Source organism: Sprattus sprattus, assembly GCF_963457725.1.
Source record: "Sprattus sprattus genome assembly, chromosome: 2".
Lineage (NCBI taxonomy): Eukaryota > Metazoa > Chordata > Actinopteri > Clupeiformes > Clupeidae > Sprattus > Sprattus sprattus.
In genome coordinates, this window is record NC_137921.1 from 58,669,927 (window position 1) to 58,697,591 (window position 27,665).

Here is a 27,665-nt window from a genome sequence, read left to right on the forward strand (position 1 = left end):
TTTCTCGCACGGCTTTATACACAGGAATCAAGACAATTTGAGGCTGGACTGTTTTGTTTTAAATTTATTACCTAAAAAAGAAAAATGTCCTATCACAAGTCACACTGAAATGTATTGCTTAAGAAAAAAATATATTTAGATATTTTCAATTTTCATTTTTAATTGATTATTTCCATTATATTTCACCAAAAACAAAACAAAACAAAAAGTCGGACATCGCAGTTTTGCAATGCCCTCACCTTGTCCCACGGGAGAAAAAAATGCACAAAGAAATACAGGATTCACAGTTACCATTTTGGTTTTTATAAATTAATACACTCACACATGTGCTACACCGGCCTAGAGCTAAAACATTTTATTTTGTATTTCGACTCTTGTTATTATTTTTCATCGTTGGCTACAAGAAAGAACAGGCAACTCAAAGGATGTGATCAGAAATCCACCAATAAACTGTTTTGTAAATCCCCCCCGTCCACCCACATCCCCATGCCCCGAGTCACCCCCTCCCCAAACCTCAAACCTTTTCTGTTTTTTGTTTTTTTTAAACCTTTTTTTCTCATTTGCACACACGTGAGGCACACACAGAGTATATTTCATACATATATAAAAAATTAAATACAATTTTTGGGGAGAAATTGTCCGTTGAAATGTTTTCTGTTGTTATTGTTGTTGTTGTTGTTGGTTTGTTGTCATCCAAGGAGCTGGGAAGTGCATGTAGTCTCATGTCCTCTGAGGACTTCTCCAATCAGAGTTAGGGCACTTTGTTGCTATAGCACTACAGCCATAACGCTTTTTTTTGTCAATTTGAATCTTTCTCAGCTTGGTGGTGGTGGTGGTGGGACTGAGGGGTATAGAAACGTAAGACATGAACACAACTGCGAAAGCCCTCAAGCCTCCGAGTACAACACACAGATCTCACAATATCAGTATTTAAGTCCTTGTGTGAAACCGTTTCCATGCGACCTGGTGGAAATAGTTTGTTCAGACATTTAGAATTTCCTTTCCTCTGTTTGTTTTCTGATCGACTGTGAGGGCAAGACTTTTTAAGGCACAGAAGCCTTGACATAATATAGACTCCACCTCCTAGAAACATAAATAAGACGTGCCCACATCCTCTGTGAAAACATATTTGACATACACAGAGAGAGAGAAAAGAGAAAGAGAGGATAGGACATCCCAAACTTGTCCCCCCATTCCATACCGCACCCCCAAAAGGTCCCATGCGACTCATTTAGTGAAAGATAAGGCCACTTAAACAAAAGATGAGGTTCACCTTCGGGCAGCTAATCTCACACTGCAAACTCTGTTGAGTGCAATCTTGGTATCGTTTTTTTTTTTCCATCCATTTTTTTTTCTCATTTTGAATGCAGTTTTCGCAACAGCGTAAAAATAAATCTGGTCCAATATATTCTCTTTTTCCCTGTTTGTCCACATGCTCCTTGCTGTATAACGTTATCTCACAAGTGGAACTTGTTGACAAGAAGAGAAGTCTTCTTTGCCCCTTGTTCAAAAGAACGATCACCTGCTCCACGTCAAAATCCAGGAATGATGCAAGTGAGAAAACACACACACAAGAGTCCAGTTTTCCAATTTGGTTTGTGATGGAAAAAGCATGACGCAGATTCACATGGCATCACTAATCGATAAAATCCTACCCTACAAAAAAGCAGCTCAGCATTTTCTTCACAAATTCATGCATGTGTATCTCCTCTGCAGCACCACATTTTTCCAGGTCTGTAAATTCTACAAAAGGTCCAAGATAATTCACTCATTTGCATGCAACGAACCCCCCACCCCACCCCCAACAAAAGTAGCAGCGTAATGTCTAGTCTGTGAAAGGCCTAATTTGATATGTTCTTGAATGGATGGGTGGAGGCACTAGAAATAGAAGCTGGAGAAACTGGAATTTTGTGTCCCTTGTTGTGTACTTTTTTTTTCTCCCAATTAAATTGAGAGCATGTGAATCTATAAGGCCTAAACATGGATTGGCAAACACTGTACATTTGGCTGCATCTTTGGGGATGCAATCCACACACGGCTCTTGGATACTCTTGCAATACACCCTTGACATATGCACTGACTACTGTTTTATTTGGCAGTCCAGAGATCGTCTCTTCGAGAACGTGTGATGACTGCGGGGAAAAATGGCATAATATTACAGTCCACATTTACCAAGTGAAGTGGTCATAAAAGAGGAGTGAGAGTGTGATTTTGGAGCCAGCCTAAATAATGAACTACAGTAAACTTGGGGCACACTTGAGTTCATTTACTCGGTCATCCACAAAAATGCATACACCCACGTGCATGCAAACAAAACACAAACCACATCCACCCACTCTACTCATCTGATTAAACTACTACCATGGTTTACAGAGGTTGTGACTTTACAGTGAGAAACAAGAGGACATACTTGAGGACATGCTCTCTTGAATTAATGAATTAATGAATGAATGGATAGACAAGTGAACTAGAGAAAACATAAATTACAGTACTGAAGTAATCAATTTTCCAGGACTTGAGCCAAGCCATTTTGGGAAACTGTCTTTTGAAAACAGCAGATAAAAAAAGTGAAGGGAAAAAAAATAGACGATTTTCTCTCTTTATATATATATGTATATATATATTCAAAGGCATTGATTTTAACAACCCTCGGCATGACATTAATTTCTTTATTTATTTTTTAATTATAAATGGTTCCTATTTACGACCTGTGTCTCTGGGGTTTCTTTTTGAGATTTGTAGATGGAAAACATGCATTTCCTTCTGTCTGTTCTTGTTGTCCTCTCAAGACGTGACCACAGAAGGCTACTTCCACGCATTCACACTTCCAACCAGCCACCGAGACGAAATAATAGATATGTGCAAATAAAATACCTTTCAACTGTATGAAAACCTGAATGCTTTGTGAACAATGCTACATATTTCCTTTAGAAAAAATACGTTCTGAAACTGAGAAAACAAAAAGAAAAACCCTTTAAGAAATAACACGACTCTGGTTGGTGAACTGGAGACTGTAAATGCCCATTCTGAAGGGTGCATGACAGCAGGACTGAGAGCCTGTCTCTTTGTCTGTTCGGCACACTGACAGTCCAGTTTAGCAGTGTGAGTCTCCATCCAGAGTTCTCCTTGGAAAGCTAAAAAAACAAACAAACAAACAAACAAAAAAGAAAATACACCAAGTCCGCTATGCTCAGTTTTCTTCGCCCTCCTCCTCCTCTTAGGACAAGGGAAAGCAAGTGTCCTGTCTTTGTCCAAAACCTTTGTGTTGTTTCGATTTTTCTGTCTCCACAAAAGTCAACAAAAGCCAAAATTCTTCTGAGTGCCCAACAAGTCTTTAGACACAAGGAGAGGTGAGGAAAAAAAAGGTATCCTCATCCTCCACCTCCTCCTCCTCGTTTCCATGTCGCTCGAGTCCACATCCTCTCAAAACAAACATCCCTCTGTATCCTTACTCTTGCTCTTCCTCCTGCTTTACGCCATGACGTACTCTGTCTTCATGTCTGCCTTGACGTCTGGCTTCCACACCGAGTCCTCGAAGTCTAGGTCCATCGAGCCCTCGCTGGACATGCTGCTGTTGCTGTTGCTTCGGCCGGCCTTGCGGTTGGGCAGCCAGTGGTAGGGTGCGCGCGAGTCACGTCGGGCCTTCCGGCGCAGCCGCTTCTGCTGCATGAGCAGCTGCAGGCGCTCCACCTTGCAGCGCGTTGCCCGGTTCTCCGTCTGACGGATCCGCTCGCCTGCAGAACAGAAAAAGAGCGAGGGAGGGAGGGAAGGGAGAGAGAGAGGTAAAAACACACGTCAGCGAGGGAACCAGACACATCATCATTCATATCGTCAATCTTTACTGAATAACCCCATTTTCAATGTAACTGTTGTGCAACTGTGATGTTTTGTGTTGTTTTGTAGGGGTGGGTGGTGGTGAGGAACGGGAGGGTTAGGGTGAGGAGCAGAGCTACAGCAGAGCCTGTTCAGTGTTATCTAAGGCCAGACACGCAGGACAAATAAACACACTGGAGCTATGACAATGCTTAAACAGAGACACCATGCCTGAGAATTCCCTGTGTTCGCAAAACACTCACTTTCTCTCCTGAAACAAACACACATTAGACACTGCCCTGAACATCTTAGCTTGTACCATGACATTCAGTCATCAGGCTCGGCCAGATAAAAAGTGTTCAGGGGAGGACTGAGTTCAATCAGAAGCTCTTGCAGAAGCGCGCGAGCACACACACACACAGACACACACACAGACACACACACACACACACACACAGCTGCATGCACCACTGCAGTGCAATCTGTGCACTCCCTTTCGCAGACAATGAAGGCTCCCGCTCACCCCAACAGGCCCCCAAAGCAATACTAAATGCATTTAGAGCCGTTGATGTGCCTATGGAACCCAAACCCTCTAGGGAGAGTCTCCCTTTCTGCCACCCACTAAGATCGGGCCACTCTACTCCCGCCCCCCTCCAACACAACCTTAATTTCATTTATAAATAAATTCAGCAGTTTCCAAGGAAGAAGGCAACCACAATCTATTAGCCAGCTCCATTAGAATCTATCCAGGAATTAAATAATTAAATATAGGGCTAGAATGTCAATAATCCAAAGCATGGACCATCCTTCACTCACACACACACACACACACACACACACACACACACACACACACACACATAAACACACACATGCACACGTCTGGGCACACAAACACACAAGCAGCAGCAGCAGTAGCTCTTAACATGGATCGATGGCAAATTAAAAAGACCTATTGATTAAACCTTAGCTCTAGTGCAGCCATCCATCTCCAGGCGAGGACACTGCTATTGGCTTTCAATAGAAAATGCAAGCGAATGGAAATTGTAAGCGAACAGAGCCTGTCCCTCCCCCTCCACCCAACCCTACACCACTTCTCCATCTCTCTCCCTGCCTCTCTGTCTCTCTCTTTCTCCCTCCCTCTCTGCCCCTCTTTCTCTCTCTCTCTTTATTGCTGCGGCTTCCTGCTCCACATCCATTGAACCACCACCCATCCCCACCAGCCCTGTTCTACCCTTCAGCCCCCCCCCCCCCCCCTCTCCTGCAGAGACCGGCAGCCCTCTGAGACAGGCGTGGAACTGCAGGAGGGACGTGCTCTGGAATTTCACCCCCTGAGTTTAGGGGTGGAGGAGGGAGAGCCGGGGTGGGGTGGCCCAATCAATTTGACCCTTCCCCTTCCCATCAGGCTTGTGTTCTGTGGAGCTCGATTTGCCCTCCTCCTTCTAATTAGCCTCCTTTCTCTCTTCTCCTTTACGTTTTTTTTCTTGTTTCTTCCTTTTTTTTTGTGCAGAGCATGAAAGTTCTACCACCGAAACCAGGCTAAAATTGACAGAGCGTGCTAAACGTCGATGCTGATGGTGTCAAAACGGGGAAGGCAGGGAGGGCCGCTCTGGGTGCCAGGCAGTGGATGAGTCATATATCCATGTTGCTCTCTACATGAAAATAAAATTCACGTCAGCCCTGTGTGTCGGCTGCGATCAGTGGGAGAGGCACAACCAGAGAGAAGGCATCTGGCTTCTCGAGCCCTACAGCACAACACCACAGCCTCGAAGGGCTGCCAGCTCTTGCCACGCTTGCATTCTAGGAGGCGTCTTTGTTTGTTTCCAGCCTTTTCTCCCCCTTCCCAACCCACCCCAACCCCCTACAGTTATCAGCAGAGTAGCTACAAGGCCGGCCTGATAGCGCTAGGAGGAAGCACGATTTCCCCTCACGTGGGGATGGCTGCTGCTGCTGCAGCTAATGTCGCTAACGCTGCTGCTGCTGCTGCTGCATACTGAGTCGTCTCCTTCAGCTGTCCTTTAAATTATCCTCACCACAGCCATGGCTGGGAATCGAGGCCAGCTACCCTCATCTCCAATCTCAGACAGCATTCCGCTAGCTGGAGGGATTGAGCAATGAGAAAAGATTAGAAAAACACACTAATGGATACATAAACACACACGCAAGCACATGGAAGGGAGACTGGGCTCTGGGACAGGATATTTATGAAAAGAAAGAGTAAGGGTAGCTCATTAGGACAGACAGAGCCACAGCACAGCACCTCTGCTCATCCACTTTAAAAACTCAGCCATGGGCTCATGAGGAAAAACACTCAACACTCCTGCAAGGAGGCTGCCAGGTCTCTCCCTTGTTTGCCCTCTGTTAAGTGTTTGCGGTGGAGTGCAAGAGCTGGTTCAGGTGGCGTCACCCTCCCAAACAGCCTGGCACCGCCCGTGCCCACCGGAACCCTCAACCCCATCCTGCGGGCTTGGCATGGCTTGGCAGGAGTGTGGGAATGAGCCTGGAGCAAAGCCTAACCAAAGCTAACCTTCCCCGCTGTTGTTTTGCGCGTTGTCTTTCGGCACTACCGTCACAGCCTATCCAGGCCCTCGTGATGAATGCCTTGCCCTGAGGGGGACTCCGGGACTATGTTTATTGCACAGGGCTATTATTAGCTTGAAGCTGGAGCGAGCGGCTGTGCCGGGGGGTGGCCTGGCCTGGCCCCTCGGCTTTCCTGCGGAGCTGCCGGGGCTGACGCAGACCGAGGGCAGGCTGCCTGAGGGACAGCGAGCTGGGCCACGCATGTGCTGCGTGGGGGATGGGGCAAGGAGAGGAGGTGGAGGAGAAGAGGGGTTACCAGGAACAAAGGCCGAGCAAACGCACCCCTTTCCACCCCGTTTATTGCACGTAGGTACTCAAAACAAAAAGAGAATTAAAAAACAGCCACTCTTGATCAGTATCCTGATCATGTTCAGCAAAACTGGGCAGAGGAGAAAAGAGAGGAGGCTCAGATCACTACAGAGAAATCTGGTAATACCTACTGTCAGAAATACAAATTGTGACGCAGCTTTTAACTGCTATGCTGCTCTGCTCTGCTCTGGATACTAGTTCATGTAGCCAGTTTCAAATCTTCAAATTAAGACCTAAATGTTCTCAGATGCTTTTTGTTATCGAATGGTGTTCTATTAGCTTTCTGTTTGATCTTTAATTTTTCTGTGTTCTTTTATCTGTTCATATGTAAAGCACTTTGAATTACCAATGTCAATTGTGCTATATAAATAAACTTGCCTTGCCTTATGTAAGCTCAATGAATTAGCTTGAGGTCACAAACAAGGAAAACACCCACGGCACACACACAAGCAAGAAGCTACGCTCTCAGCAATCTAAAAAAACCTCTCTCCACCCTCCACCCCTCCGGTTGTCAGAGTCCTTATATCAACGCTGCACTGTCTGTCCAAGCAATGTGCTGCAGTATCCTCAGCACACACACACACACACACACACAAAGCTCTTTCAAATGCCCCAGCTAATGCACGGAGCAGCCGTAGGCAATGACAAGCTGCACAGGCTAGCATGAAAGGACAACACTATGCCAGCTCCTCCCCTGCAGTGCAGCTGTTGGATCAATGCAAAAGATATACACCTGGCACTGGGCTCCCTTCCTCCACCTCCCCTCACCCATCCTCTCTCTGAATAAAGTGCACTGACGGGGCTTCCAGAAGAGCAACGACAAAAAAAAAAAAAACTAAAGACGCATTTCCACAAGGATATGTAAATGTAACTGCGCTGCAGAACCAGTGGGCAGTTGCGTGTTGTAACCTATGCAGTTAGCCAAACACTTACAAAAGAAAAGGTTTGACTCGCCTACAACCTTGAGGATGACCAATAAATATCATTGAACATAGGGCAGTGATTCTCTAACAGCATTGACCCACTGTCATTCAGGCACATAAAGCAGACAACACACACTCCGCTTTTAAAACATGAATCAGTCAATGTTCAAAAAGAGTTGATGGTGCCCCTAAAAGAAACCACACAAATCACAGTGCCTAGTGTGGGAGCAAAGAGGGAGTGGGAGTGGTGAGAGATAAGCATCTCCACAGCAGGTACTACCAGGAATCCAAATAGCTAGTGAGTTTTCCACATGAGTCTTAACAGTCTCAAGAACAGTAAAAACATCAACAGCAGGAAACAAAACAAAAAAAACAGCTCTAGAAAATAAGCATGCATCTTCTAGATGAAGGTGGACCCAAGTAAAACTGCTGCGTGTAGCACACTGGTTGCCATGTGGTGCAAAGCCAGGGTAAAAGCAATGGCAGCGAGGCTGATTTATGAATAAATCAATGTGGCGGTCATCTCGGCCTCCAGTAGCAGTGTCCGCCAGGTCGAGCCTGGGGGGTGGGGGGGGGGGGGGGGGGGGTGGATGTAGGTGAAAAACAGCCAGGCAGCAGATACCAGGGAGATTAAATGAGATTCCCTCCCCATTGATCCCTTAAAGATCCGCTTAATTAACAGTCGTCTCCGACCGGTTGTTTGTGTTGTTTGTTTGCCTTGAAGACTCTGGCGATCAGACTGCGCTGTTTGTCTGGCATTAGGGGAGCACTCCTGGAGGAACACAGGGGTTAGGGCCCGTGAGGGGCCACTAGAGCCAAGATGAGTGGTTTTCTCTAAGCTCGCTGTAAAGATTTTATTTTCTGAAACCAAAGTCCACTAGGTTGTCAAACAACATTTCTCCCTCGAATGCGGGGAGGGATGTTTCCGAGCAACAAGACCTGAGTCTATGCTTGCCTGTACCCCATTGAAAGTACCCCATGCTGCATTGTGGAAAGCATGGGGAGGACAGGTATGGCCACAGCACTGGCTATCCAGCAGGAACGCATCACTCTCACAGATCTGGGAACAGAGCCAGTCAAGCCACAGGGTAAACACGAGCTAAGGGTGGGCACTGTGCACAGGGCAGCCATTGTGCTCAGCCATCTGGATCCTGTGTTCGTGGAGGCCAAGGGAGGAACCAGACAAGTAGTCAAATGCAACATCTCCATCTTGACACATAAGGAAAGGGCATCAATGGCCCTGCAGGGAGTGGAGGGGCTCCAAAAGCCCCAGATTTACATATTTGAGGCAGTAAAGGCCACCTGACGCGGTTCACCGCGGCCTCTATCCCCCCTTTCAGAAGGGGAGTGGGATGTATTGTGGCTCAGCGGTGCACCGACGGCAGCCAGTGGCTCTCAACATGTGTGCCGACAGACGAGCTACACCGGGGGCATGAATTATTCACTCTGCCCCGGCTGGGCAGGTCAAGGTACCAGTGTGACAGGGGCAGGAGACAAGGGGCCTGGGGGCACATAGTGAGGAAGCCACAGACGGCGTAAGCTCAGATCCAGCGGGGACCGGCGGCTGCTTCGAGGAGGGGACAGACGGAGGTATCTGTGAGCCGGCGCTCGGGGACAAAAGAAACAGGGCTGGGCTGGGCTGGAAGCAGAATGTACACAGCGGTGTTTGCTTTGGGGCGGATTAAGCAAGCAGTGAGAGGAATTTCAACATTCCCAGCCCCGTCTCGTCCTCTCCAACTCTACCCCGAAACACCAGCCCCACCCGATCAACCAGTCTCCAGCAGTCTCCCCCCCATCCTGCCCCCCCCCCCCCCCCCCTCCCCAAACCTAAACTTAACTAACCCAACCTGACAGATAGTGGAGAGACGAGAGGAAGGAAGAGAATGAACTGCCCCCCTCCCCGTTCGTCCATCCATCCACCCGTCCATTCGTTCGTTTAGTGTTTTTTTGTTCCCGTCCCCCCCTCTGTTGAAACAGGCAGCTGCAGCGGGGAGAGGGCCTAAAAGCCCTCTCTAATCCCCTGGCCTGGAGGCTCTCTCTCCCCTGACTCCACAATGGCCCAGCCTGCTAACCCTCATGGCTGCCTGTTCATATGGCGCTAACAAAGGACCTGGACTGGGCAGGAGGGCAGGGAGATCCCACAGAGCGCAGGAATTCAGCTAACAATTAGCCCCCCCCCCCCCCCCCAACCCCTTTACACTCCGTCCCCAGCCTACCCACACCCACTGCACCCCGCCCCCTCTTGCCGGCCCCCAACCCAACCCCGGCCCCCCGCACAAAGGCCATTGCTTGTCATCCCCAAAGGTCTTGCCAAATCAGGGGGAATCATTGGCTTTCAAGTGTCCTGGGATTGAAGGCTCCTTTCTGCGCCACTCTTCTCCCTATTCAGGCGCAGGAGGGGTGCTGAAGGGTAAAGGCGCCTCGGAGGTAGAGCAGCCCGGGTGACATTTGCGAAAAAAAGAAGAAAAAAAAGAAAGAAAGACAAAAATGTCTCATCGCGCTTCAAAAAAAAACTGCAAAACATGTGCAGCTTGTGCAGCTCTTCAGGTTCAGTGGGTTGCTGCTGATAACAGAAAGCTTGTGGGTTTTCCCAACATTTAACTCATCTAACTACAGAACTGAAGAGAGGCTCTGTGTGTCTGCGGCTTTAGCTTCTGACTGCTAACAAAGGAGAGACCTTTCTTACTTTTCTTACTCATAAGCTAGCAAGCAGGACCACGGCAGCCTGGTCCAGCTCCACGATGGCTCGCTAGACTCTCCCCCCGCCGTGGAGGAAGCACTAATTAATCTGTGGGCAGTAGCCGGCCACATACAAACAATGGCTTTTATGAATGGATGCTTGGTGTGTGAGTGTGTGTGTGTGTTTGTGTGTGTGTGTGTGTGTGTGTGTTTCTCTCTCTGCTCTCTGTGCCTTCCCAGCACAATGTGCATTCTTCCAGCGGTCATGTTTTTTGTATAAATCTATCTATTTAAAGGCCAAAGGAAAACAAGCAGTCATTGAGTCACTGGACTGGGCTTGGAACGCCTCAATGGCTTTTGCAGACAGGGCCGTGGAGTTTTGGACGGCCTGAGTGGAAAGAGTGGGAAGGCCCACTGACTGGAAGAGAGGGGGGTGGAAAGAAAGGCAGAGCTGGAGGGGTGGCCAGGGGGGGGGGGGGGGGGGGGGGGTTCTGGGTTAAGAAAACACACAGGCACCATTTCACATTCTGTTTTTCACATGATGCATGTTTTACTCCTTTCAGGACGAACAGAAGAAATACAAAGCAGAAGGGCTGAACAATCTGTGCGTTCTTCTTGTCAAAATAGTTGACTCATAAGCAACGCAGTCAGACCGAATGCCCAAAAATGGAAAGCACCATCGCTCTTTTTGAACAAACAGAAGAGAGAGCTTTGATAAATAATATCAAAAGGCCTTTTAATCATCCGTTTAACGTTCCGCAGCAGCAGCAGCTCTCCAAACTATGATTCAATTTCCCACTAAACAGCGAAACAGCAGCCGCAGTGGCAGCAGACACGAGACTGTGAATGTTATCTGCACTATCAATCTGCTGCACCCTTTGCTGCCTCCTCAGGCTCAGTAGCACAGCAGCCCCGCCACCCCTAACCCCCTCCACCCCCATCGGCCCTTTCCAAGGATAACCTACACCCTCAGCTGCGGTCAGAGACAGACATTAGCCTGCTAACTGCAGCGAGTGAACGACTGAAGCCTGACAGAACAGGTCTAATAGGAAGGTGGAACCAGATTCCCCAAGGCGGGTCCCTCTCTCTCTCTCCTTCCCTCTCTCTGTCTCTCTCTCTTTCTCCCTGTTCCCCGCCTCTCTCTGGCTAGCTCATTCGTATTTCTCCTCCACCCTTCCTTCAACCTCCTGTGTCATCACTATAAATGTCTCTGGAAATCCGTGCCCCTCACTTCTCATCAGTTGCCTTGCCCATCATCGCCTGGCTGTGCCCTGGAAACCTAATTCAGGACAGCGCAGCACAGCCTATTTCCACATGACAAAACACCAATCAAATTGCCGTATGGTATTTTATGGCACCGTTTCTGATCACAAATCTCCAATTCACCCACGATTCACCATTAACTGATCAAAATGATTTCCATCGACCATGAACTGATGGGTTTGCTTATATTTTCCCTGCTTTTAATAAAACAATATCTGCAGCCATCATGGCAGTAATGGATGGGGTTGCCTTTTTATCCAGTTTTTTAACTACGCAGGTAGTGTGCGACCGTGCCCCATGGCCGACAGAATAGGAGCATATCTGAGAAAGCAGTGTCGCAGTGGGAGGTCTTACTCACCGGGAGTCTTGCACATGCGGACCTGGCTCTGGCATTGCACGAGTGGGTGGAGGCTCGGCCGGGTGCTGCTGGGCACCGAGGTAGCAGAGAGGCCTGGGGCGAGGGTGGCAGCCGGAGGCGAGGGCGGGGGTGAGGGCGATGGAGAGCTGGGCCCACACTGGGTCTGGTAGCGCAGCTGGGTGAGGGAGGGGGGCATACCCTGGTAGTGCCGTGTGGCGCTGAGGAGGTCGTTTAGGATCTGCAGGATTGTGCCGATATCCCGCCGGGGACGTCCAGTGCTGTCCTGACAGTTAGGATGCAAAGTGCCTGCAGGGGCGAGACATAAGGCATGAGACAATGAGACGTGAGAGATCTATACATTCTCACACAGTGATCTCCCATATGAATAAACAGCTTCAATTTTGGATGTGTGTTTCAGATGTCTTGTGTTCAGTATTTAGGCCTCTGCAGAGCACCTTGAGCCAATGTCAAATGGAAATGGTTCTACATATGCAATACTTCATTGAATTGAACATCGCTAACCCTGAGGAAGACAGCAAATAACAATTCAGGTCAATAAGATGTTTCGTACAAAAAGCAGCTTATGGCTGCGGTGACAGGTGACGCCAGCTTAACTACATAGTTTTTACCTGAAAAAGTCCCAGAGAAAACCCCGGGAGCATGGTTGACGAAACTTTCGATGATGGCCCCAGGCTTCCGTGAGCGTGATGAGGGTGTGGAGCTGCTGCTGCTGCTGCTGCTGCTGCTAGGGCTCTTGGCTGTGCAGTTGGCCTAGGAGAGAGAGAGAGAGGGCAGAGAGCAAGAGGTCAGTCATCAGTACCTCATGATCACAGGTTTACATCCATATAGCCAATAACTACTGATTACTGATATAGAACACCTGAACCTTTGATCACAGACAAAGTGAGGTCGACTACCATGGTTAGGTCAGACCGAGGGCTGATAGTGGACTGATAGAAGCCCCAGGCCAGAGTATCCATGGCTAAAAGGATTCCAATAAATGTGTCATTTAGGCTGCTGTGGCCGGAGGGCCCCCGTTGGGGAAGCCTTTGGCAATAACCTTTTCTGCCTATGAGAACTGTTTGCAAAGGTTTAGCCTGTAAGTGGCAATTTTCTACAAGTTTTTGTTTTTGGATTAGTGTTGTGTGTTAGCTAATGGTAGCTAGTTTGACAGCCACATGGAGGAAGTCAGTACAGACAAATGCAGAAAGCAATGTAATCACAGATGCATAAGTACACTTGTGTGCCTAAATTACCACGTCATAAGGAGAAGATTAAGAGCTGTAATGGTTGTGATGCTTGTCTGGGGCTCACCTCTGGGCAGGGGGCTGCAGGGCTGGAGCTTGGGCTGGGGGTCGGGCTGGGGATGGGGCTTGGGGTACTGGAGCAGGCGGAGGCGGAGGCAGAGGCGGCCTGATGGGAGCGCAGGAGGCTGGGGGGCAGCGGAGAGGAGCGGGCCTGGGCCTGTGGACTACAGTGGCCTGTGGAGGCCGGGTGGGTGTGGGGGTACATGGAGGCCGGTGACTGCATGGACGTGGAGGGGGTGAAGGCCGGCGGGCTTGGGGGCTCTGGGTGAGAGTGGAGGAGGTGAGAGTGGGCATGGGCATGTGGGTGGGCATGTGGGTGGGCATGGGGGTGTGGATGAGCGTGGGGGTGGGGGTGGTGAGAGGTCCGGGGGAGTCCACTGCCGCTGCTGGTGCTGCTGCTGGTGCTGCTGCTGGTCCCTGATGCCCCCATTGCCGGTCCCACAGTGGCGTCGGGCCCGCTGCGGGAGATCAGGTGCCGGTGCTGCAACTGCTGCCCGCCGGAGTGCTGCGCTGCCAGCTGCAGCTGGACAAACATCATGTGGTCGCCCACGCGCAGGGCCAGGGTCAGAGGAGAGCGGCCAGACAGGAAGTCACTGACCTGCACAGAGGAAGCCAGGAGATAGGATTTAACACCACAGCCCCATTATCAGTGATTCTTTCAGTTCACAACATCAACAAAAAAACATGCATTTTCAATTGTACAAATGAATGCAGCAAAGACAAAAAACAAGAAGGGTGAGTGTATGTGTGTGCTTTGCTGACACACACACACACAGAGGACACACACTCACCCTCCTACCCACACCCCGGATTGGCCTCCTAAAGCCGTCAGGCCTGAATGTGAACTTGGCTATTCAGCACTCGCACAAAGGACAAACTTCTGTCTGGCCCCGGGCCTGTGAAACCAGGCAGACGCACAGGATGCGGGCCCACTCACTCCGCGCTCACATAATACCCGATTGTTCTGCTGGCTGCCTGTGGCGGATCAGGAAAGGTTGCCCATTTTAGGAGTGCCCCAGAATGGAAACGGGAGCCAATCATGGAGACTCTGACCCTCTCGATGCAGGACGAGAGGCTGCAAGAGGACTTGCCTCAACATGGCTTCAGTGGGGGGGGGGTGGAGGGAAATAGACGTGCAAGAACAATTTCTCTCTTGTCCTGTCTCTCAGCCAGCCCCCGGACCCGCTTTGCTGGCGTTGCCACTTGTCGGGGGTGACGAGAAAGGGGAATGCATTCACAGAGAGTCGGAGAAGCTGGAGAAACGCTGTAAAAGCCACTCCAGTAATTGCGAATCATTTCCGCCCGAAGAAAACCCACAGACATGAGCGCTGGGTGAGCACTAATGGTTTGAAGCACTGTGACTACACATGGAGGCAATTTTGTGCAGTGGGGTTGTGAGGGGGGGGGGGGGGGGTCACACACAAACAACATTGAGGGAACCGGAGACAGCCAGGGGCATTTCCTTCCTACCCATGAGTCTTTGAAGTGCGCCTGTGCCTGTTGACCTGATAGTAACCCCTGAATCGGCATGAGTTACCCTCCATCCCTTTCCGCCCTCCATTCCCCACCCCCCAATCATCTCTTTTTTTTCCATTGACCTCCGGCTCTCCAAGACTCTTGTGACCTTTGCGTGTTCGGCATGTAATAGCTAATTGACAGAACGCACATGACTATTTGCCAAAACATCTATAAACCGCACTTGCCCTGAAAACCCACTCTTCTTCAGTCTGCGATCATGTACTGTAAATACGAACATAAAAGTAGATGACTAAAAGGGTGCCTGATGAGCCCATTTGTTTGGAGTGAAACCCTCACAATGTCAGTGATGAGACAGGGGCCACGAGGATGCTGGGGAACTCCGTGTGAAAAAGGTCACCCCTGAGTCAAGACGGAGTTGTGGGCAGGTGTTCACGCTGGGGACTGATTGACAGCTGTCATGCTGCTCAACATGGCTGCTTGACAGTTGAAGGCAAACAGTGCAGGATAGCAACATAAAGCTTGATGCGGTGTTGTGCTTTGCTTTGCTTTGCTTTGTCCTGATGTGCTTCTCTTTCCTCCTCCCCAATCTACTAACCACAGAAACCCCCTTTGGCGGTCCTAAACTTGGCTGGTGAATGAAACAGCAGCACGGTCATGTGTGCCTGTATGTATTTCTATTGTGTGTGTGTTTGTTGGGGGTGTAATGAACAATCCCCCCCCCCTCTCCTGGTTGTGTGGTGTGGACTCTTCATGGCCACAGAGGGAATATTCATCCAAGCATGCTGAACCCCCCTCCCCACCCACCCAGTCCCACATGTCAGACCCCACATTAGACTCACTGATGAGCTTCTTCTTCACAACCCCCCCCCCCCCACCTTCTCACCATTCCCAACCCCCTCAAATGGAGTTGTCAAGTCTGGCCAAAGCGTCTCAGTGAGTCACCCAGAGAGCCTAGGCACCCAGCCCACATAATGAAAAGGCCAGCTTCAGCTCCAGCTCCAGCATCAGACACCAGTGAGCGAGAGCGAGAGCGAGTGCGAGAGCGTCTCACAAGGCTGAGTGACTGTGAGGCAGAGTCTAGGGAGTCTGTGGAGACTTTACCCACCGCTTCCATCTGTCTGAGTCACAAAGGATCCGTCAACACTCCACCCACCACAGCTTCTCTTTATGTAAAATACAGAGGAGAAACATGAGAGCATGAAAGAAAAGAAGGATGGGAAAAAGAGAGAGCCCACCCGCTCATAAAATTAAACAAACAAAAGAATCCCTTTTTCGACTTGCCTTCATTGCCCATTACATCATCATCATCATCATCGTCATTAAAGTTCACCATTCCTCGTGAGTGAAAGAGTCGGGACTTAGTGCTGTTTTTGACACACACAACACATCTCATCTGACCTCAGCCATCACATGTGACACACACACACACACACACACACGCACACACAAACACACACACACACACAAACACACAGAAGGAACATTCTGTCTGGAACACCTGAAGTGGGTCAGACGCTCCTCCTCGAGGATGGGGGAAGTGGGCGCTTGTGCTTGTGCCTGTGCTTGCGCTTGCTCATCCCTGTTCAAACATGCCTCTTTGTTCTCTTTAAAACCGTGTCTCCGCCGGCCATGTCAGTGCAGACAGCTTGCACTCAACAAAGAAACCTCTGAAGCTTCTGCTACAAGAACGAGAAACACTCCCAAAACTTCCATGAGGGCCTCACTGACACCTCCCCTCCCCTCACACACACATTCCAAGGGCAAACACAAGGTATACAACAGTCCATCACAAACGTAAACAGCTAAACATGAAGGTAGGCTAGCAACAGCCGGCCACAGATTTATTTTAAACCCTGCATCCACTGCTGGGTGGCGCTAACACTACAACTACCATCCATTTTGTTTTGTTGTAAGGAGCCGGGGTGGCATTTTGTGCGGTAGCCGGCTGCAGTTGCTATGCAGTGAGGAGAGAATATGATAAGGGGAGACAAGGGAGGAGGGGCTGTGGCGATGGTGGGGGGAGAGGCTCTGTGAGTGGGGGTGGGGTGTCGGGGAAGGGATGGTGGTGGGTGATAGTGATGAAATATTCAGTGAGAGTACGCCTCTGGCTTCTCTCGTTTTTTTTTTCTTCTTTCCCCTCACTCTCTCTCTCTCTCTCCTCTCTGAACTCCGTGGCTGACAGTTTTATTTATTGGGGTCCCTGTGGTTCAAGGAACTCATTTGCAGGCATTCTTCCTTAGCACACTAAGCTCAAGCAGGGAGCAGAGCGGCGTGCGGGGCTGGGCTGGGCTGGGCTGACATTCATGAACAGTTGAGCTGCTTGATTTTGAGATAAGAGCTGGGAGGGTCACAGAGGAGTGCCAGCGAAAAAAAAAAAAAAAAAACTTCAGCCCGCATTTTAAAGGCCATTTGAGGAGGTGGTAGCTGACTGAGGGGGTGCGGTGGGAGGGGGGGGGGGGGGGGGGGGGGGGTATTAAAGCTCAAGACTGTTATTACCCCCGATATGAGCAGAGTTTGATCTCACTGGGGTGCTATCAATACGGTGTACATGTACACTCACAGTAGGCGGAGCTGACAATTCTCACCGACAATTCTTTGCCCCCTTTTGGAAGGGGTGGGGTGGGGGGGAGAAATCAATGACTTGCATCTTCCTACAAAGATGTCATTTGTTTTTGGGCCTATCAGTCACAAGCCTCACAACATGGTTGGAAGAGTCAGCCTGTGATCGCTGAATCTGATCAGCTGAGCGGAAAGGAAAGAAGAAGGAAGGCGAAGAAAGAAAAAAAACAAATACATGCCGTGTCAATCAGCTTTAAGGTGAAGCCTGAATGAACCTTCCCCCCCATCCCCCTTCCACCTCTACATTACCTCTGGTTCCTGCAGAGCGTGTGGCTCTTTGAAGGTGCTTGGGTTTACAAAGAGCCAATCCACTTCAATAATGCTCACAGGAGGACAGCACCTGCTGCTTCCTTCCCCGCGCTCATGCCCTCAGCCCTGTGTGATCATCAAAGGTGCGCCATGCCAAAGGACAACACCTTTGATTCGGAGTAATGAACACGTTCTAAATGGATGGCGGAGAGGGAAGTGAAAAGAGATGCATGTGACGGCTGGCTTGGTCACGCACAATGCTTCAAGGGAGAAATGCATTGTTCCATTGGTGCAGTACAGCCAAGCAACCTTACAATTACATTTTTTCCCCCATTTTCTTCAGAAAGTTGTTCATGTAATCTTACGAATTCCACATTTCCGGAGAAAGCTCTAAAATATATGCTTCCAGCTGTCGTGGGAGGAGAGACACACAATGACGACTGGGGCGACTCGGTAATGGTGGATTTGCACTCATCGTGACCCATGCAACCCATTTAACCACACACACACACACACACACACACACACACACACACAAACACACACAAACTGCCTTTGGTTTAACACCCCATCATTACGTCCACACCTGCTGAAAAGCTTCATTACAACTGCCTTTGTCAAACATCAAGGTCATTCAGATGTAGTTTTCACTCACACAGACACAAACACACAGACACACAGACACACAGACACACACACACACACACACACACACACACACACACACACACACACACACACCCAAACTCCCTCGCCGCCTCACTTCAGTCCAGTCACGATGCCTACCACTTGAATCACAAAAGGAAGCGTGAGGATGAAAAACAACACCAGTCACGACACAGAGGCGCTTGGCTGTGTAAACTCAATGAAGCAGGGCTGGGTAAAAAAAATAATAATAATAAAAAGAAATAAAAAAAAACACACAACCTGGTACACAAACCTCTTACCTACTCATCAATAATCAGCACAATTACTTCTCCACCTTAAACCTCCTTCAGCGTGTCAGCCTCATGGCCACGGCAGCCTTGTACAGCATCTCATTAGAAACAGCATAGACCCAAAGCAATCAACGGGTTCTAATCACAACAGAGGTCACACTTCTGATTGGTCCTCTCATCACAGGATTCATTGGAACAACAGGATCTACATGAGCGCCATGAGGCAACAGAGACGTCTACAAAGGTGTTGTTATGACAAACAATCGATATAAAAAATAATAATGTAATCTAAAGCAATTTAACTAGCTATATTCATTATGACATGACCCGAGCTGGGATTTCATTCACAGCTGCTCTTTAGACGAGGTCTCCACAGTGCACCTAGCAATTACAATCATCCTCAGCTCACATCACAAGGGAAGAGAAGGACCTTCGTTGACCAAAGAGAAAGACAGAGATATATAAATGTGTCTTTGACTGTTCTCCAGGCTACCATGGTACACAAAGGATGAGTCCACTAGTACAGACACAGAGCAGAATAAGACTGGGATTCACCAGAGCCCTTCATGCCTGTGCCTGGATAAGCCTGCCCAGCAGGGCTGCCTCCCCTCCCCCTAGTCTACCTCTCTCTTTGGGGGAGGGGAGTGGGCGGGTGAGCTGGGGAGGAGGCGGAGGAGGAGGAGGGACACCGGCAGAGAGAGAAAGAGAGAGAGAGAGAGGTGACCTGCCTATATTGTTGAGAGTCTGCTATCCGCATCTGTCACATGTTCAGACACAATGGCAGTGCACAGGCTTGTTCCAAGGCAGATCTAAAGTAGTATGTGTGTGTGTGTGTGTGTGTGTGTGTGTGTGTGTGTGTGTGTGTGTGTGTGTGTTTGTGGAAGAGAGAGCATGATAGTCTTAGAGAACTACAGATACTCAACAGCACTAGAATGATGGCTTAATTTTACTCAGAGGAGTAAAAGCAAAATGTCTTTGTGGAGAGCCTTTCATCCAATTAGCTTCGTGGTTCAGGAGAACTAGACACCAGTCATTATTTCTGCTTGAGGAACAGTAAAAGCCCAAGATAATTTTCCTTTTCAGCAAAAAACGAGAATTATTTTTTCCCCCCACGCTAAGAGTGAGAGGTCGCTGGTGCTGCACATACAGTACAAGCCGGTTGAGCCCGTGTTTGAAGAAGATTAAAAAAAAAAGAGAAAGAAATGTTGAGTTAAATGAAAGCAGTGATTAAAATCTTCATAAACTCGCTTCTACTGTATAAGAATATGATGTTACAGGCAAAATAGCGTCTGCGCTGAAACATGGAAACCACGGCAGCTTCAAATTATGGGCCATAGAAGGCCGTTAGGCTGAGGTAACAAGGGAAAAACACCACACCAATAATTGCCAGGCTACGCAGACGTCTGAAATAGACTCCATCTTGGAGCCCTGCTCCACCGCTGCACTGGTCCATGGGACCCTGTTATGGCTTGGAAGGTGTAGTTTATGACATGTACTTCCAGGCACAGAGCCTGAACTGGTCCTTCCCTGAAGGCATACAACCACACAAAATGAGAAGAGCCTGTCGGGGTCAGGCACTTTAGATCTAATATTGATTATTGACTGATTGATTGATCGATTCATTACCGCAAAGCTGATATACAATTGATATCACAACGTCACTTCACAAGCTGTCTACTAAATCTTGTGACTTGAAGTTCTGGACAGGAACGTGGATATCAGTCAATTATATCATTCTCAATGTTGCACTTTAAAATAAATATTCATGCAACACTGGAAAATAGGGTGGAAAAGGGTCTGCCGGTCAGCTTTTCCCCCCACTGTGCACAACATTCCTTCCAAGTGTCTCAATGAGTCACCAGGAAACTAATAACACAGGCCTTCAGACCTTGCAGTGCATCCTTGAGAAAAATCAAGCAGTCCTCCAGGAGAAGTAGCATCTAATTGGCACGGCTCTTTCCTCGTACACCCTATCCAGATAACAAGTCAATCTCGAACCGAAGGGGAGCGTCTGCTTAGCAGTGCGGGCGGGCAGTCGGGCAGGCGGGTATTTCTCTTGCTCTTTCTCCTGGAAATAACACTGACTGCAGCTGCCTGGAGAAGGCGTACCACATGATGGAAGAGGCGTGCTTTCTGCCAACCCTTCCCCCACGCACAAGATCTGCCTCATCTGTCCTTGCTGCTGCTACAGACCTCTTAGCTTAAACCCCACACACACACACTTACACAAGAAGAATCCTGCTTAGAGAAATAAGTACGGCAGGGCAGCCACACAAACAGGATCATCAATAAACAAATGGCTCCATTGACCATGAGAATGTATTTGCACCTGGTAAACACCATATCATTCACAAAAAAACACAGTAAGGTTTTGATGATTCTGAATTGTAGCCCAAAGACATTACAAATACTAATTTAGTTTAGTTATTGCACATTACCAACATCAATATTGTTGATAGTAATGACTATTTGCTAACAGCCAACTACCAATGATTATGATCAATGCATTCCAAACCTGAAGATGCTCAGATCAGGATAAATCAATACAAACAAGAGCAGACGAAGATGCCTTGGGGGTGGGGATCTAAAGGACAGACCGCTGACTGAGGGCTTGCCAAGACTTGCTTAGAAACGCAGACTATGATGCCAAGAGACCCAAGGGCCCTTTTTTAATATACACACAGAGTGATTACTGACTCCTATGGGCAGCTGTTAAAGGGGAGATCATCATTCACTATGTCCCCTCAGAAAACATTCAAAACAAAACAAGGCATCACCACGCAGGTGTCTCTCCACCAAGCTACGCAGGCTTCAGTACAGTTTAGTCATACATCACAACCTTCAGTGAACTGAGGTACAGTGTAGCAGATAATGATATCTTACCTGAGTTTCTGTTAAACTCTCCAAAGCTTGCATAACTGACTGCTCGGGTCTGGATGCTTGAGACTTCAGGGAAGAAGCAGAGGATAGGTAAGGGTACATGAAAGAGACACCAAATTCCTTCAACGGTCATGAACTGCCTTCAAAATCAGTGGAATACAGGCAGTGATATAGCTGAAATGTATTGACAGTATTACCATTAAGCCTGCTTCAACTGTAGGGACAAGTGTTAACTTGCTCCCATCAGTGATGCCAAGGTCTTGGAGTTTTCCTGTACTCAGGCGCCTATGAGGGAAACAGTGATACTTTGATTAAAGACATGAAAGACTAAAGCATTATAATGCATATTCTGCCAGTTCAGTAGTTGAATGGTCTCACTCTTGGGTGACGCATTTATCATACAGTCAACTAATGAGTGTACAGATTTGATTTGATTTGAATCACAGTTTAACCAACACATCTGATAACACACATTCAACTAATCTGCTAGCAGGGATAAAACAAAACAAATCTATCTGACAGCTTCAGAAGAGTTGAACATTTCCTGAGCAAATAGCTTATCAGTTTTGAATCGACTGCCGGTGAACCACTTAAGGTATGCACTTTCATTAAATGTCATCCCCAACTGAACAAAGGGATTCAATTCCTTGCCTGAAGGCAGCTATTTAGAGGAGAGAGGATTAAACAGCGTTCTAGGTTTTAAAGGATGATGTCATTTAGAGGTAATTAGATGAGCAAGGTTTGAAAGGCCCCCCATTTAAAACAAAAACAATGAGACTGCTGGGGTCATTTGCAAGTGACAAAAGAATATTTTACTATACAGCCCATCTCTCATGCATTGCTGCTAGGTAATGTGAAAAGGTTCAACGAAACTAAACACGTTTTCCAATTCTTTTTAAACAATTTGAAGAGGAAGTACCCAGTGCGGTTATAGCCTTTGGTTGTTCTAGCATTTGCACAGCGCCCCACCGGCTTTAAATGACAACTGAAAACAACGCGGTACATTTAACCTGGCCTGCCTGTCACTGAGCAAATTCCTAGTAATGGCAGAGTATTGAGGAAGTGACCTGCCTCTGTGATTTCTAACACGACCATGAAGAAACACTTTGTAGTCTCTGTTTAGAACAGCGCAAGTAGCCTAGTACAGCATAATATGTTAACAGTTAAAATATGACCAGAAGAACCCCATGCTTCCGTATGAAGTATGCGTTCGTATGCATATGCGGCCTAGCCAACATATTCTAATGAAAGGGTCTGTGCTTTTGTCTGGTATGCAAGTCATATCCTTTTACTAAAGGCAGATGCTTAGACTGCTTATCTTGGTATGCATACGTCTCAAAATTCGACTCATCGATATTTTTACAAAGTGCTAAAAGTTACCAGTCAGGCTAGAACTTAACCAAGACTAGTAAACTTAACCCTTCCAATCTGAATCTGTAAATTGTGACAAAATACAGACGCGTATCTAGGACTACTGAAGCGCAACTGAAACGAAAGCGTGCGCATAAAGCCTTTGTGCATAAAGCACATCTATCGCAAAACTGAGACATTTAAATCGACGTAGCCTATAAGTAATTCAAGTTACTATGTTTACGGTCGTACACAAGCCCGATGCATGCTCATAGAGCAACTGAAACGCCTAAAATGCATGGACAGGGATTCCGCATAATTCATTCTTATAGTATAGGTTAGAGTATTGTCGCCTTAAAGGACGCCACCAAGAAACTGCCTATGTGAGTTAAAACGCCAGCGTTTGGTCAGACTGATACTCACGTTTCTTTGTGCAGCAGTGCGAGTCTTTCTTTAGGAACTTTAAGTCTTTGGGACAGTCTTCTCTTCAAACCCTCAACCGTCTCCTCCAGTGGAAGGGAGAGCTCGAAGCGAGTGCCGGTAGTAGAATGGATGTACAAATTCATGGAGGGTTCACTGGGGACGGCCTCGCAAGACGGAGCTCCGCGGCTGGTGCAACTCCGGGCGCTTGGATGCTGGTCCATTCGATAGCCTGTATTCAAGGAGAGACGTCGAGACTGATGGCTTGGTGGAATGGAAGTGTCTGGACTAACGTTCGTCTTAATCTCACAGCGAGAAACCGTTATCTTTCAGAGGACACATTTAAAACCACCGTCCCCCGATGACACGGTTTACAATCAAAATGTATTCCCAGGATAAGAATATGGCTGGAATCTCTAGCCTAATGTTATTCCGTTCGGTGCACCTTGATCAAGCGTCGTCCCAGGTTCTGAAAGCGTTACACTGTAACAATTCCAGCAGATTTCAAGTAGGCCGATGAGAGATAGCTACAATGAAACTAGTATTCAAAAAAACAGCAGCGCAAACGACATCCCTTTTTACTTGATTAGATTTTGCATTATATGCGTTCTTTTGTTTCTATTGTTCATCAATATATGAGCTGAAAGCATCAGGCGGATCTGGAAGGTGCAGAAGCCAGAAAAGATTAATTCAGCCCTGTAGCGTATACACGCTCAAAGTAGCTCCAGTGAAACCGACAATGAATGCTGATGCGAGGTATCTTACTTCCACAGAGCTAACATTACGCCTACAGTACAGCTATCTATCCAATCAGAGGAGGGGTATCAGTAGACGTTATCACTCCTGGCCAATAGGAGGAATAGCATCACACCCACGTGGAGGACAAGGTCCACCTTTCCACCCCCACATACCATATTTGGCCATCAAGAACCAATCCAATTTAAGTGGGCGAGGCTGACAACACCAAGAAACACGATAGCTCCAACCCACTCAGGCAACTCCAAACCATTCATAATATATTACAATTACAATAGACGTCCACCAAATGGAGATCTTCCTCTATTTGTATGCAGATAAGATGCAGCTTAAATGCTGCAGGCTGTCGAGTATATGTGTATGCTGTTAAATGAGAGGTGAGTCTTTTAGGTTGTCTGTGGTTCTTTCGGTTTCTGAAGTATACAAGGGAGCATGGTACACATTTTTAACATCAGTAATGTATGACTGGTTGATCATTCCTATGTATTTTAACAGAACCATTCAGTAGGCCTAGGCAATGTCAAGAAAACAGAGCCTCTAGTTGGAGGTATGTGAAGCCCGATTTGTTGGCTACAAAGGAACTGTGTCACTTCTTGTCATTGTCCATTAAACTGAAACATTGTTTGAACGCAATAGCCTGGGATACTTCTTCACGTCTCGAACTCTATAAAAGAGGAGACAGTAGGCCTTTTAGCACATCCTATAGAGCTATGGTGCATATCCCAGGCGATTTTAAGGTTAGCTCATTCATTTAAACCGAACATACCCTGTGCTTTTACCGACCAAATGGATGTGATTTCCACCTGTCAGTTATATTTAGGCACAGCGATACAGAGTCTGTAGGCTACTGAAAATGATTATTCCTGAGACACAATGAAAGAGCAATGGAGGTGGGCAACAGAGTGCTCGGAGCCACGACCCTAAACTCAGGTGCTTTACTGCCGTCCAGTGGCTATAGGGCGCAGAGTGCATTTGACAGGTGAGATCTGTCACCCACTAGCTTACTTTGTTGGACTAGACCTAGGCTACCTTCTTGAAAGAATCACAGCTCCTGTCCATTCCAGATTGCTTATATAGGACACTAAAATGCTGTCATAATCACGATGATGACCCATGGGCTATAAAAGCTATTTTAAAAGTTGGCCCTCATTCATGGAACTATGTAGCACCTAGGTAGGCTGGCATGCAGTCGATAGTTTTTCAGATAACCTAAAACATCATCCTCAGTCTGAACGAGGATAAGGTTCGTAAGGTTTTTTGCCATTCAGCTCCATTCAGTAAAGGATGGCGTTAAATATAGTGACCTATATAAAATAGGTTACAGCTAGATGTAGGCGAAGGCTATTCTGCTTGTGTGGTTAAGTGGGCTATATTTTTTTGTGCTCTGAAGGTGGTCTAACTAAAGGCTCACCAACGCCTACGCAGTTTAACGCAGACACATTTAGGCTATAATCAAGCCTCATTCTGCTATGAGAAAGAATGGAGCTGTTGGAGTTTCTGTTGTCTGATTTGAGTTTGAGCAGTGTTATTAGCACACGCGTATGAATAGTCTAAAATGAATTACAGACAATATACCAATATTCCCTACAAGAAGTGGATGAATGACACTTACCAATAATTGTTGCGAAAACCTCAAAGCCTCGCGGCAAAGTTTCTGATTTTTCCCCAGGTCCAGCCAGTTTAGGCATATGCGTTAAACTGTTAACGAAATGTATCCAACTGTATCAGTATATCCACAAATGTGTGCAGGGTTTCTTCCTCACTGTGTCTTTTTCAGTGCTTCGGTAACACTCAGGCGCAACTGCTCTCTGTCACCGGGAAGGCTCCAAATCAGTCCAAATATTTCAACTTGACGCGAGCGTCGGGGTCTATGACGCACACTAATCGCAAAGCCGTAGGTGAGACTACTCTTAACTAAGCTCTCTTCATAGTAGGCGGAGAATAGATTTCTTGCGCGGTCAGCATCTGATTTAAGGTGGCAAATCACATACAGTTTCCTAGGTTACAAGGTACTCTACTTCTGTGGCTCAGTGAAGATTCAGCAAAAAGAGACTGTAGAACACACGTCCCCCCCCCCCAAATGTGGCTATTTTGCAATTTATGCGTCAAGATTCGCGAAACAATAATAAGACTACTAGACTACTAAGGAAAATACTAAATGTGGGACGTTTTTCAAACGACCTTAACGCTCAGTAAACGAAACATACGCTGTTGGTTGGAAGGGGTGTGGACTCCAATGACGCCATGTGAACAAAAAACAAATCTATATCACCGGGCAACAAGTACAATACCCTGCTTGGATACACGCATAATAACAACAATATGGCTACTGAGCGCTAAGCAATAGCCTATATTTTATTGTGACATTAGATGAATAAAATCAATGCAAAAAGCACAAATCGAGCCAGTTTATGATGCCATTGCATACGTCACATGACAAAAGGCGATGCTCATAAAAAGAACCAGGCATAACCTGCTTCTCTCATCTTTTTAGTGTGAGATAGATTTTTCTGTAGCATTTACAAAAAGTAAGTCTGGTTTTCAGGATCAAGCGCAGCTTGCACACTCGTTCCTATTTGCAGACCGAGTATGAGGCCCATCCTACCCGAGCATCGGACATCTTGGGACAAATCCTGGTGGGCTCACTGGGCTGACCATTCAAACAAAATCTTTATTGAGTTTTACCAGCCCTGTCTGTCTCTCTCTCTCTCTCTCCGGACTGTGCTAGCAGAGAAGTCCAGCGTTGATTTTCTTTGCCAGTCTGAGGCTGAGATTATGGCGTGGGAGCGGCGTGGGTGGGTTGTAAACAACCGGCTTCGAACGTGTGTGGGACGTGCGGAGGAGTCTGTGTGGGTGAACCACATTCCAATCCATCAAAGTCATGATAACAACACACAGCACGTAAAAAAAATGTTGTCAACCATGAACAAGGGGCTTTGTTGGTTTTTTCCAAAGTAATGATTTCCTCTTGAATCACAAAAGGGACAGTGGTGAGAGAGACACACCTGCAGATGATCATTGTCAACTGCTCCCACAAGGAGTCCAGGCACAGAGCAGGTGAACAAGCTTCATGAGTGAATCATTACTTCTGTGGCTTTGGCGCCTGTGCAGTAAAAGGGCGGATATTGATTAACCACAGTTGCATTAGTGTTCAGTCAGACTCTTGTGCCACACAGTGTTATTTGAGGACAAAAGAATAGTTGTTGGTGTGACCTGATATATATATATATATATATACATTTTTTTTTTTAAGAAAAGAAAAAAGCATGCTGACACCTGCAAGTGCGGTTGCATGAATGGGAACTTTGATCATGACAGCTGAGTTTGGGCTTGAGTTCTTTTATGGGCTGCGTTCATGGGAAAGGCATCAACATGCCCGAGATCATCTTGGGACCAACCCCAGAGGATAGGGCTGTGCTCTGAACAGACAGATGATCCGTGCCCCCACTTGCAAACACTCTGTTTCTGAGATCCCTCCTGCCAATTATTAACGATCCAGTTTTCACACCTACGTACTCACATGCTGCTCTAAGAACATCAAGGACTTCTTAGGAAAAATGGCAGTATCGTGGATTGTGGAAAGAGCTTTGATTGAATGTTGAAAACAGACAACATTTTGTGGAATCTTCCTAAAAGAAAACATTGTTTTGTCAGCACACACACACACACACACACACACACACACACACACACACATACACCATACACTTTTTTTTCTCTCTCTCTCTCTTATATAGACACA

General features: G+C 47.4%; 1 protein-coding gene across 1 annotated transcript; it reads right to left on the reverse strand.

Moving 5' to 3' along the window:
• Positions 1-526: 526 nt before the first annotated feature.
• On the reverse strand, positions 527-25,728 carry midn (midnolin). Its single transcript, XM_080831805.1, has 8 exons — positions 25,536-25,728; positions 23,171-23,399; positions 21,595-21,682; positions 21,401-21,463; positions 13,240-13,830; positions 12,555-12,696; positions 11,926-12,231; positions 527-3,734 (listed from the first exon to the last, which is right to left on the reverse strand). Exons 1-8 carry the CDS (start codon positions 25,609-25,611, stop codon positions 3,472-3,474), a joined length of 1,758 nt encoding a protein of 585 aa, XP_080687931.1. The 5' UTR covers positions 25,612-25,728; the 3' UTR covers positions 527-3,471.
• Positions 25,729-27,665: the final 1,937 nt, after the last annotated feature.

What these genes read in the sequence shown, in the direction of transcription:
- midn (XM_080831805.1), bottom strand. Translation starts at nt 25,611, where the DNA reads ATGCCTAAACTGGCTGGACCTGGGGAAAAATCAGAAACTTTGCCGCGA. An exon ending in GCACTGCTGCACAAAGAAAC is followed by an intron (nt 21,683 to 23,170) that starts GTGAGTATCAGT and finishes TTTCCCTCATAG; the next exon opens with GCGCCTGAGTACAGGAAAAC. An exon ending in CCGCATGTGCAAGACTCCCG is followed by an intron (nt 3,735 to 11,925) that starts GTGAGTAAGACC and finishes TCTGTTCTGCAG; the next exon opens with GCGAGCGGATCCGTCAGACG.